This window comes from Eptesicus fuscus, chromosome 9, assembly GCF_027574615.1.
Source record: "Eptesicus fuscus isolate TK198812 chromosome 9, DD_ASM_mEF_20220401, whole genome shotgun sequence".
NCBI classification, from domain to species: domain Eukaryota; kingdom Metazoa; phylum Chordata; class Mammalia; order Chiroptera; family Vespertilionidae; genus Eptesicus; species Eptesicus fuscus.
This window is the reverse complement of record NC_072481.1, coordinates 30,465,578-30,476,866: the sequence shown is the minus strand read 5'-3', so window position 1 is coordinate 30,476,866 and position 11,289 is coordinate 30,465,578. Positions and strand designations below refer to the sequence as shown.

At 48.2% G+C, this 11,289-nt stretch overlaps 1 protein-coding gene across 4 annotated transcripts in view; it reads left to right on the top strand.

The window, feature by feature from the left end:
• Nucleotides 1–310: 310 nt before the first annotated feature.
• The window catches only part of CTPS1 (CTP synthase 1), a 32,005-nt gene continuing 21,026 nt past the window's right edge, over nucleotides 311–11,289 (top strand). For 3 of the 4 annotated variants that reach the window (XM_028160284.2, XM_028160286.2, XM_008151296.3), the window contains exons 1-4: nucleotides 3,660–3,838; nucleotides 5,841–6,011; nucleotides 9,374–9,474; nucleotides 10,352–10,468. In XM_028160284.2, coding sequence (XP_028016085.1) covers nucleotides 3,673–3,838; nucleotides 5,841–6,011; nucleotides 9,374–9,474; nucleotides 10,352–10,468 — 555 coding nt within the window. In that variant the 5' untranslated portion in view covers nucleotides 3,660–3,672. Of the gene's footprint in view, nucleotides 427–3,659; nucleotides 3,839–5,840; nucleotides 6,012–9,373; nucleotides 9,475–10,351; nucleotides 10,469–11,289 lie in introns of those variants that run through there. The other variant, XM_028160285.2, reaches the window with a different exon arrangement.

Here is an 11,289-nt window from a genome sequence, read left to right as displayed (position 1 = left end):
GACAGGGTCCCTTGGAGCCCAGCATAGCGCGTGGCACCGTGAGTGCTCAGTGAGTGTTAGCGGGATGACACGGGACCAGCCACCGTCAGGGATGATGTGGGGGAAAGGGAGCTAGATGAGGAAGGGGCCTGCCCAGCCTGGAACAGCTCCTTCTCCAGCGTCAGCAGGTGGAGGACCCCGGAGACCAGTCCGCCAGGGGGGTAGGAGAGCGAGTCTGCCCTGCGCCTGCGCACCCCGGCTCCACCCTGGGGAGGGTCCGCACGCCCGCCCCGCCCCCCGCCTGTGCGTGCGCACCGCCTAGGGCCCGCCTCGGTAGAAGACTGCCGGGCGCATGCGGCCGGGCTGCTTCACTGGCTGCCGGGGGCCCAGCACGCGCGTCTCCCTCCCAGCTCCTTAGCCGACTGGAGGATTTGCAGCGGGCCTCAGGTAGGCTGACACCCGGGATCCCGGGGGAGCTGTCCTCCGTGCAGAAATCGGCGGCGCGAGCTGAGCCCGCGCGGGACAGCCTCGCCGCCGGGTGACGGACACCGCTCGCACCAATCAGGGGGGATGTGGGTGGCCGGCCTGCCCAATGAGTTGCGAGCCTAACGGGAGTGGGGCGGGCGGCCGGACCGGCTGGGAGCCGGCTCCCGCGCGCGCGGGGCCGCGTGGCCGGGCGCCGCTGGGGAGACGGGCCGCAGTGGGCGGGGGGCCGCAGGGAAGGCCACGGGGTCCGAGTGTGGAGGCCCAGCCGCGGGAGGCCGGGGATGGCGCGTGGACGGAGAGGGCCGTTGAGCGCCGGAGCCCGTGGATGCTGCTCCTTTCGGACTGCCTGGGGCCGCGTCCCTCCGGCCTCAGGGCACGGCCGTCCCTTCGCTGGGCGGGGGTTTAAGGTCCGAGACACGCTTGTCGCGGTGGGAAGGGTTCCGCGGCCTGGCCTCGGCCCCCTCCGGCGCGCCCCGAGCCCCGTGGCGGAAGGGGCCTTGGAGCTCGCCGGGCCTGACAGCCTCCCGGCGCCGTTCCCCGCAGCCCCGCGGCCGGCCGCCTCCCTGCCCGGCCGCCCGGGGTGAAGATGTTGCGTTTTAAAGTTAAGTTCCCCGTGTCTGCGTGGCGCGTTCTCGTCCGCACTCGTTATAATTTTGAATCTTCAGCAGTGACACATGCGATGTGGAGAGTGTCACCCCCATTTCACAGATGGAAGGACTCGGGCTTCAGGCAGCTGGAGTGACTTGACAGGTCCCAGAACACAAGTGGCGGAGCTGGAACTGGATCTCACGGCATTTAACAACGAAAGAAGCTCCCCCCCCCCCCCCCACTTTGTTGAATTCCTGTGATGCATCGTGGTTTTTGTTACTTCTTAGCTTGGAAACCTTCCGATGTCTCCATCACCTTCAGAATAAAGTTCAGATTTGGACTTTCCCATTTTCACGTGATTGGGCCCCTGGCCTACACTTCCAACGTACTTCCCACCTGCCTTCCCCCCTCTCAGCCCTTCTCTCTTGTCGGCCCTGCCTCTGTTTTCTGTGGAGAGCCTTCACCTTCCTGTTCACTGTCCCCCTTCCCCTGCTTCCCCCATTGCAAGTCTCTCCGGGCAGCACAGCTGGGGCAGGCTGGGTCCCTCCCGTGGATTTCTCTTTCCTTCCAGAGGGGTCATGCATGGCACTTTACCCTGGTGTTGTCACTGAAAGCTTTCTGCTCTCTCTTTCCCCTCTGTCCCCTCCACATGTTGTCCCTCTGCTCTCACCATCCCTGGATTACTCATTTCTTGATAAATGTTTTGCCTCCTAACTGGACTGCCTGCCCCTTGAGGTGTGGGCCCAAATCTGATGGATGGTGGTCCCCAGTGTCTGGCTCCGGAGCGCTTACATACAATACTGACAGTAGTGGGTAGTCCAGGACTGTGGAGGAGTCCTGCCAGCCCCCGCCTGGTTTTGAGTACGTTGAATATTTATCGCCAGGCACTGTGGGAGACTGCGAGAATCACCCCTAAAGAGAGGCGTTACCTTTTACAGTAAAATTGGGGCAATTCAAATGTAAATGGTGAGATGAGTCTTCTTACTCTGTAACCCACTCTGAGTGGCTGAGGAATTTCTAGGAACATCCACATTTAGTCAGTAAGACCAGGCATGGTCTCCGGGATATCCCTGGCTAGGACATATTTAAAATATAACCAAGCCTGATATTCATGTGACAGGAAGGAACTATTTTAACTTTAAGGGAACAGTCAGAGAAGTGTTTCCCCCCAAATGTTAGGGACATGGGGTCAAATAAATTTGGGGAAACTGCATGCTGTATACTCCTTTTTTTTTTTGGAGGTCACATTAAATGTTACCTTCTTAAAGGCTCCCAGAGAGGTCTTGCATTGAAGAAGCCAATTGACTGTTGAGCCAGCATTCCAGCATTTCTCTTATTTATCTGTCTCTCAAGCCCTTTTTGGGAACCCCATATGCGTTTTGTAGAAACCAAGAACATGCTTTTGGAAATGTTGCAATAGAGGATAGAGCGGGACATGGTCACGGTGTCTTCTGTCAGGGAAGACATTCTAAGCATGCTCATCTTCTTGCCAAGCGTGTCTTGCTTTGGGGAAGAGCAAGGTGGGAGATTGCTCCAAGCAGAACTCCTGTTTCCTTGTTCCTTTCCTTAGCTTATTTTTATTATAATTTGGCTTCACATGACGTGTTCCCAGAGAAGGACCTGACTTTGCCAAAGCAAGCACCGCTTTTTCTCCTTGGCGATTGCGTTTTTCATTTGGATCACATTTAGGTTTGTTGACCAAATGATGTTTCCGGACCTTTGAAGCTGAGGACCAGTGGTAAATTCTCCCTGGCGAGCCTGCCCCTGTCTCCTCCACTGTTTGTGCCGCTTTACCTGCCCCTGGTTTCTGCTGTGCTTGTATCTGTCCATCCCTTTTATCGCTCACAGAGTCTGCTTCTTCCAGACACTGCCACAACTGTCTGGTTCTTTGAATTTAATCTAATCTGCCCTCTCTTTGAGTCCCCCGCCCATTATGTGCTTCACACTGGTTTATTATCTGCTGTCCCTTTCCTCCCATATATAAAACTCTTCAGGTCATACCTGGGAGAGATTGCTGGCAAGTAACCTATTAAAGTTATTAAACTGCAGAAGAGAGCTACCTTTAAAAGATTTGTACGTTTAACTGCAACTTCTTGTGAATGTTAAAGTTCTTTCCTTTTATTCTGTCTTCCGTAACCTAGAGGAGCTGTGTTTTCTTGGGGCTACATTGTAGTTTAGCCAAAGACACTATTTCTTTTATGGGAAATCAGAGTGCTCATCCAAGGATGAAATTGTTTTCCCCATGTAGGGAAAATAATGAGGTGCCTGCCTGGTGTTCCATTGTCTGGTGGTGATGTCAGCCAACATTGGAGGCATAGTGTTCTGTCAATAGCTTAAAGTTATTATTTTTTTTACTAAGTTGACTCTAAGGGTTGTTGTCAAAGCTTTAAAAAAATACATTATTTGATTAGCAGTTGTTTCTCAACTCATATTTGACTGAAGCCATTCAGTGACCCCAAAACAACGTAACAACTTTCAGAAGTCATGTGACAGACAGGGAAACCGAGGCTTCAAGAGGGTTATAACTAGTAAGTGGCAGAGCTGGTATTTGAACCTTAGTTTATTTTGTTGAGGTATATTTAACCTATAATTTTTCCTCCTCCCAGGTCACAAAGTAAAATGAAGTACATTCTAGTTACTGGTGGTGTTATATCAGGAATTGGAAAAGGAATCATCGCCAGCAGTGTGGGCACAATACTGAAGTCATGTGGTTTACATGTAACTTCAATTAAAATTGACCCATACATTAACATTGATGCAGGAACATTCTCTCCTTATGAGCATGGTAAGCAAAGTGCATTTTTCTTTTATTTACTTGTTGTTAATCCTCACCTGAGGACATTTTTCCGTTGATTTTTAGGGAATGAAAGGGAGGGGGAGAGAGAGAGAGAAACATCGGTATGAGAGAGACACTTCAAGGGGTTGCCTCCCACATGTGCCCTGACCAGGGCCAGGGATCAAGCATGCAACTGACCAGAATTGAACCCAGGACCTTTAGTCTGCAGGCCGACTCTCTATCCACTGAGCCAAATGGGCTAGGGCTCTTCTTTCTTTTTAAAAGTAATGTGTAGTGCAGTGATGGCGAACCTATGACACACGTGTCAGCACTGACACGCGTAGCCATTTCTGATGACTCGCGGCCGCTGAGGCGGCCGCATGCCGAGGATGAAACATTTGCTGCTCCTGAGGATGAAACATTTGCGAAATAATGTTTTTTCCTCAAAGTGACACACTACCCGAGTTATGCTCAGTTTTTTGGCGAAGTTTGACACACCAAGCTCAAAAGGTTGCCCATCACTGGTGTAGTGCGTAGAAGAAATGTCAAGTCAGCCCTAGGAAATTGTGTGTATTTTGCATGACATACGTAACTTCCATTTCTTGCCTTCTAAAAAGGTCCTTAGAGTAGCAGAATGATGCTTTTCTCACCTGGACAGAGAAGAAGTAGAAATCTTAATATGCTATGTAGTAATTAGAGTTTAGAGGTTTCTATTACAGAAATAATAGAAATTATCTTTTTGGCAGCTGAATGAAAATCTGTCACTTCGATTGAAAATAGGTATTCTGGTGACAACTTTCTTTAAATATTTGAGAACAGGGGTTATATTTCTTTTTGCTGGCCCCAAGCTTTAGAAATAGGATGCGTGAAAAGATAATAAAGAAATAGAATTTTCCCTGGTATAAGAAAGATCTTGGTAATAGCAAGCACTTTCCAAGATGGAGGTAACTGACCTCCGGAAGTTGCGTGTTCCTTTGATGGAGATGTCCATTCAAACAGGCTAATGGACCACTTTGCAGGGATTTTGGCAACATATAGATGCTGGAGTTTCTGTTTTGCTAACAGAGTTTGGATAATGTAAACGAGCATCTTTTGAGGTGAGTGAAAAGTTGAAACTGCTAAAGGAGGATAGGAGAGTACCTATCAACTGTATAATACCTGATTGTTTGAATTACCTAAAAGATTAATTGCTTAAAATTGGGGGGAGATGTACTAATAGAACATACTTCCTACGTTTTTAAATTCTGTTTTCATACTCCTACTTTCTAATGTTGAGGTAAAAATTTGTAAGGGTGAGTGTCACTAGGGCAAAATCTATGTGTAATAAATAGCGATAGGAAAAGATGGACATATGGGGCAATATTTCCTACAGAATTCCTGAGCAGAGGATGAGCTCTCTCTCTGAGGGGGAAAATAAGACATTTTTTTTTCCTTTCCTGTGTTTGAGCTTGTCTCTTATTGTGATGGTAGGAACAAACCAACCATTCTGGGCAAAATTGCTAGAATGACGTTTGGAGGAATGAATGTGAAACAAAGGGATGTGAAACACTTTCATTTTCACAACTTTGTTTAGGACTAAAGTGTAGCCCAGAGCTGGCTTTTAGAATCAACGACCTTAACATATATATGTCTTGTTTAAGCTTTGAATCAAATCATGCTTTTATCACATCTCAAACCTTGCTTTGCTCAAGTATAGCATTTGTTGAAAAGAACAGATGCCATTCTAACTGTAAAGTCTCATATGTCCACAGCCCTTTGGGCTATAATTTTCTTAAATTCCATGCTATTTCAGAACTATTTCTGATTCAGACTAAGTTTGTTGCCAGACTGGAGTGTGAAGTTATCTTTTGGAGAATGGTTGGTGATTTTATGTTTGTGTCCTATTTAGTTATCTAGAAATAAATTGCTTTGTTGTATAGGTAACTTTGTTCTAGTTGAGTTTTGGCACGCAAGTTGTGCCATGACATGCGTATTTTTCATTTACCCTAAACATTTTCACTGTTTGCTGCAGGTGAGGTTTTTGTACTGGATGATGGTGGAGAAGTTGACCTTGACCTGGGTAACTATGAGCGTTTCCTTGACATCCGCCTCACCAAGGACAATAATCTGACGACTGGAAAGATATACCAATACGTCATCAACAAGGAACGCAAAGGTGATTACTTGGGAAAAACCGTCCAAGGTAAGACTGGATTTACCTTCAAAGTTTATAAAATCTTAACCAGTTGAATTTCTTTTGTGTGTTGTTACTGAAATACTAGGGGCCCAGTGCACAAATTTGTGCACCTTGAAAGGAACTGTGGCCCGGGAGGCTGCGGTAGGCACAGGGGTGGGTCTTGGCACATCCTCTGTGCCCCGCCCGGCTCCTCCCGCCACGGCCCCTGGTCCCCAGTCTGCCAGCAACCCCGCACCCGATGCCACCGAGTGATTGGGGCCAGCACCAGCAGCAGGTGCTAGCTGTTGCTGCTGTCCCCATTGCTCCTTAGGAGCAGGGAAAGGTGGAGAAGCCCTCAGGGACAATCAGGGCTGGCAGCAGCTGCTTGCTTGCTGATGGTGCTGAGCGATCGGGATTGGTGCCAGGCACCAGCAGCACATGCAAGCAGCAGCTCCGGCGCAGGCTGCGGGTGAGAGCAGAGCTGGCGCAGGCAGCGGGTGCAAGTGGGGCCAGCAGCAGATGTGCATGGTGGCTGCCGGCCCTGATCTCCTCTCAGGAGCAGGGAGAGGTGGAGAAGCCCTGAGGGGCGATTGGGGCAGGCAGTTGCTGCTTGCACCCACTGATAGCACCAAGCGATCGGGGCTGGCACCAAGTGCCGGCAGTGGGTGCAAGTGGCGGCTCCGGCGCCAGCAGCAGATGCAAGTGGGGCTAGCACCGGTAGCAGATGCAAGTGCTGGGCGGGACCATGGTGCACAGGAGCAAAGAATTTTCAGTAACCACCAGCGCCCTGCCTTAGTGTGGCACCCCCGTTCACCTCCACCATCCTGCAGCGGCCAACGCCCGCCATGTTCCGCGCATGCCCCCTGGTGGTCAGCGCATGTCATAGTGACCAGTTGTTCTGTTCTGCCATTCGGTCTATTTGCATATTAGCCTTTTATTAGCCTTCAGTTGACTCAAAAAATAACTTGAAGAAGCCATCACTGCTCTGTGGACGGCACTGAAGCTGTCAGTCTGGTGATGTGATTTGAGTCCAGAGAGCTGTTGTCTTTTTTTTTTTAAATATATATATTTTATTGATTTCCCACAGAGAGGAAGGGAGAGGGATAGAGAGTTAGAAACATCTATGAGAGAGAAACATCAATCAGCTGCCTCCTGCACACTCCCCACTGGGGATGTGCCTGCAACCAAGGTACATGCCCTTGACCGGAATCGAACCTGGGACCCTTGAGTCCGCAGGCCGATGCTCTATCCACTGAGCCAAATCGGTCAGGGCTGTCTTTATACAGTACAGTGATGAGTGTGAAGTGATGAAGGCAACTAGGTTAGGACAATAGCCTGTCAGTGTGTGTGTGTGTGTGTGTGTGTATGTTTGTGTGTGTGGTGGTTGTTGTGTCTACGTATAGGCAGTGACAGGGAAAAGGCATGCATCATGTACATTGGTTTTAGGCTACTCATCAGTGCAAATGGGCTAGGGGGAGTCTGATAAGTGGGTTTCCGTCCTCTTGAGCTATCACCAGCCCAGTTTCACTTGTATCTGTTTGCCGTCTTGGGGTTTGCATAGTGGTTCATTTGAGAAAAGTTCTGGTTTGAAAAAGGTGGGGTTGGAAAACCACTGACCTAGTATAATGACATACATACAAACTTTTGGGGCTGCTAAAAAGTGGCTTTCACCTGGGTTAGGAGAATAGATCTGCTTTTGGCTTTAGGCTTTACTGGACCAAAAGCCAAAGGTAGGTCCCTCTGACAATGAGCAACCTTAGACCAGACTCTAGGCTAATCGGGTCAGGTTTACACCTTAGCTCTGCCACTTACCGGCTTTATGAGCATAGATGGACTACTTAACCTCTCAGGTCTGGTTTCCTTTTCTGTAAAATGAAGATAATAACAGTATCTACTTCTCCAGGATGTTAGGAGGATTAAAGGAGCTAAGTCAGTAAAGTGTTTCTCTTGAGTTCCTGACACACACAAAGGGATCAGTTTGGAATTATAATGACCTTGGTTATACAGTTTGTTTGTCTAGGCTCCAGTGTATTTGTCCATTTATTCATTCATTCATCAGATGTGTTGTGAATGCTCACTCCAGGTAGTCAGACCTCCCTGGTGCTGGGAACACTTGATGAAGAAGATCAAAGAGGCCTCTGTGTGTGGAGGTTACACACAGAGGGAACGAGGTGTCTGTTAGGAGCTGTGATAGAAGAAGAGTGAAGAAAGATTGAGAAAGTGGTGGGGAGAGCCAGCTGGACAGGTGAAAGCCTCCAAGGAGAGGATGTGTGAGCCGAGAGGCTAGCCATGGGAGGAATGGAAGGAGGAGGGTGCGTGGCATGTACCAAGCCCCAAGGCTGCAAAGGTCTTCACCAGGGAAATGAGGAGCTGTTAAGGCTGAGCACAGGGACCCAGGGGATGGTGAGAGGTGGGGGCTGCAGCAAGGTCATATGGGGCCTACTGGGCCCCAGCCTGGAGTTTGGATTTTACTCAGAGCATAAATTCAGGGAGTGGTGAACTCTGATTTGCATTTTTAAAAGATCACTTTAGCTTCTGTGTATGGAATAGATAATGAATTTCCTTGTGCTTGAGGCACTGCTGGCTCTAGACATAGCAAGTTAAACAGTAATCTCTGCCCCTTAGGATTTTGCTATCAGAATCTAACAGTTAAGATTTTTAGAAGTTTTTAGCAATAGCTGGCATTTATTGAGCATTGACATGCTAGGCACTCTACTTAGCATTCTACCAGTGCTGTCTCATGTAATTTCCACAGCTTTATGAAGGGGAAGCTATTATCTCCAGTTCATGGAGAGGGAAATTGAGCTTAAGAATAGTTAAGTAATTTGCCCAAAGATCCACCCCGAATGAGAGGTGAAACTGAGACGTGAATCCAGACATTCTGAGCGCAGAGGTTGTGCTCCCTAACTGCTCTGCTCCACTGTACTGTCTCGGCAGTGCATTGTCTGCCCTCTGGGAATCTGGAGACATAATGGGGCGGGGTCCTGGTTTCTCTTGTTCCTTGAAAAGCACCCAGGTTGACTTGCCCACCTTCAGCGGTAAGCAGTAGGGCGGCCACGTGGTCTGCCGTGTGGTTATGGTTGTGCAGCCAGGGTCGACCGACTCAGGGGCAAAGAACTCTGATGTGGGTCAGGACGCCACTCTCAACCTTCCTCTCCTCTAGTGTCTCCAGCCACAACTGGGAAATCTGGGAAGGAGGCTGTGGGGAGTGGGAGCAGGAGCCCAAGATGTTTTTAAGGTCATTTAGGAGTGGTCTCAAAAATATTTTTGTGATCCCTTTGCCTCTCTGTGAAGGCAAAGAGTGCAGCCATTTGTTGTTAAAGGTAAAGTGTGTCTTCCTCGTCTATGCTGATGGAACAGTGTGAGTCACCCTATTTTCTCCTTCCCAGTTGTCCCGCACATCACAGATGCAATCCAGGAGTGGGTAATGAGACAGGCTTTAATACCTGTGGATGAAGATGGCCTGGAGCCTCAAGTGTGTGTCATCGAGGTGGGTATAAGTCTTTTCTAAACTCTGTGACTCCTGAGTAGGTGGCCAAGTGAACCTATTCACCTCCTTAGTCAGCCATCAGCAGCGAAGCCCTTGACCCTCCTAACTGTGATGTGGCAGGTGAGGGCATAGCAACAGTCATGTGGGTCGGCTGTGCAGTCAAAACTGATACTTTGTCTGAGCAATTCTCCTTTTTCAGCATTTATACATCTACGTGGTGTGGACTGTGACACATCTGTGTTTCTCTGAATGAATGAGCCTCCTTTGGTTTCAGTTTCTATACTCCTGCTTTGCTGATCCTAGCTGTTGGATCTCTGTTCCTGCGAAATAGGAGACTCAAGTTCCAGCAGCTAGTTTGTAACTGATACTTTTAAATATATATATATATTTATGTATAATATATGTATATTATATATATATATATATATTTACTTCAGAGAGGAATGGAGAGGAGAGGGAGAGAGAGATAGAAACATCAATGATGAGAGAGAATCATTGATCAGCTGCCTCCTGCACGCCCCACTGGGGATTGAGTCCACAACCTGGGCATGTGCCCTGACCAGGAATTGAACTGTGACTTCCTGGTTCATAGGTAGATGCTCAACCATGTGGGCTAGGCTGCAACTGATGCTTTTTAATACAAAAGTTTTTTGTGGATAAGATTTAGGTTGCTCTGTGACTCTCCTACAAATAAAATTCCTAGTACATCTTTCACCTGACCTTTTTCTTGAAAAGATCCAGGATAATCCTGGGGAATGGTAAGCTCATCCAAAAAAAGTAATCTTTTAGCACAAAGAAATACCTAATTACTGTCAGAAAACTAACCCCCAGGAGGGAGGTTTAGCGCTTAACCTCTAAAATAACTTTGTTCCTCTAGCTCGGTGGAACAGTGGGAGATATAGAAAGCATGCCCTTTATTGAGGCCTTCCGTCAGTTCCAATTCAAGGTCAAAAGAGAGAACTTTTGTAATATTCACGTCAGCCTTGTTCCTCAGGTAAGTCATTCAAAACTTCGGGGTGATGGAGAGGAGGGAGAAAAGAATGATTTTCACTCCTTTTCTGTTTTAAATATTTGAGCTGCAGGAAGCAGAAAATAAAAACTTCTTTGTGAATTTTAAATTACAGACATACTTTCTGAAAAGATCCAATGGGAAACATTGGGGAAAATGATCAGGGACGTTGCAGTTAGAGCTGGTGGGTTGAACATATCCATTTGTCTTTAACCACATGGTGAATGAAGCCCATGACAAGTGTAGTAAAGGGAATTTTTATAAAGACAAAAATTCACAAAGATAAATACTGAGAGAGGAGTCTACAGTAACAAAAATTAGGGAGGCAGAAAGCAGGTGGACATGTAGAAACTGACTTAACAGACCTGGGAGAGCTGGATCCTCAGCCTGCATCAGGAAAAGAGAGAAGCAATCCAGTTTGCCATTCTGAGCCCCCAGAGGTGCAGGAAGGGCAGCATCTGGTACCTCTGGGAGTGGGAGTAGGGTGAGCTCACAACTGCTGCTCCAGAAGCAGTTAGACACCCCCAACCCCCCAAGGGGTTTACTGCTTCTGGAACAGCAATTATGAGCCCCATCCTTCCCTAATGTGCACTGCGGGGCACTAGCCCCGCCCCCACCTTGGCCGAAGACTGGAGGTTTTTTTCTCTGAAGAGAGATTCTGAATGAGCCGACTAGGGATATTTGAGGGTAGTAATACTAAACTAAAAACATGGGGGGAAGTGTAACTTGATGCTCTTGAGACACCCAATCTTCTTCCACTTGGTTCCCAGAAACATCACAGCCAGGCTTGGACCTTCCATGTAGGA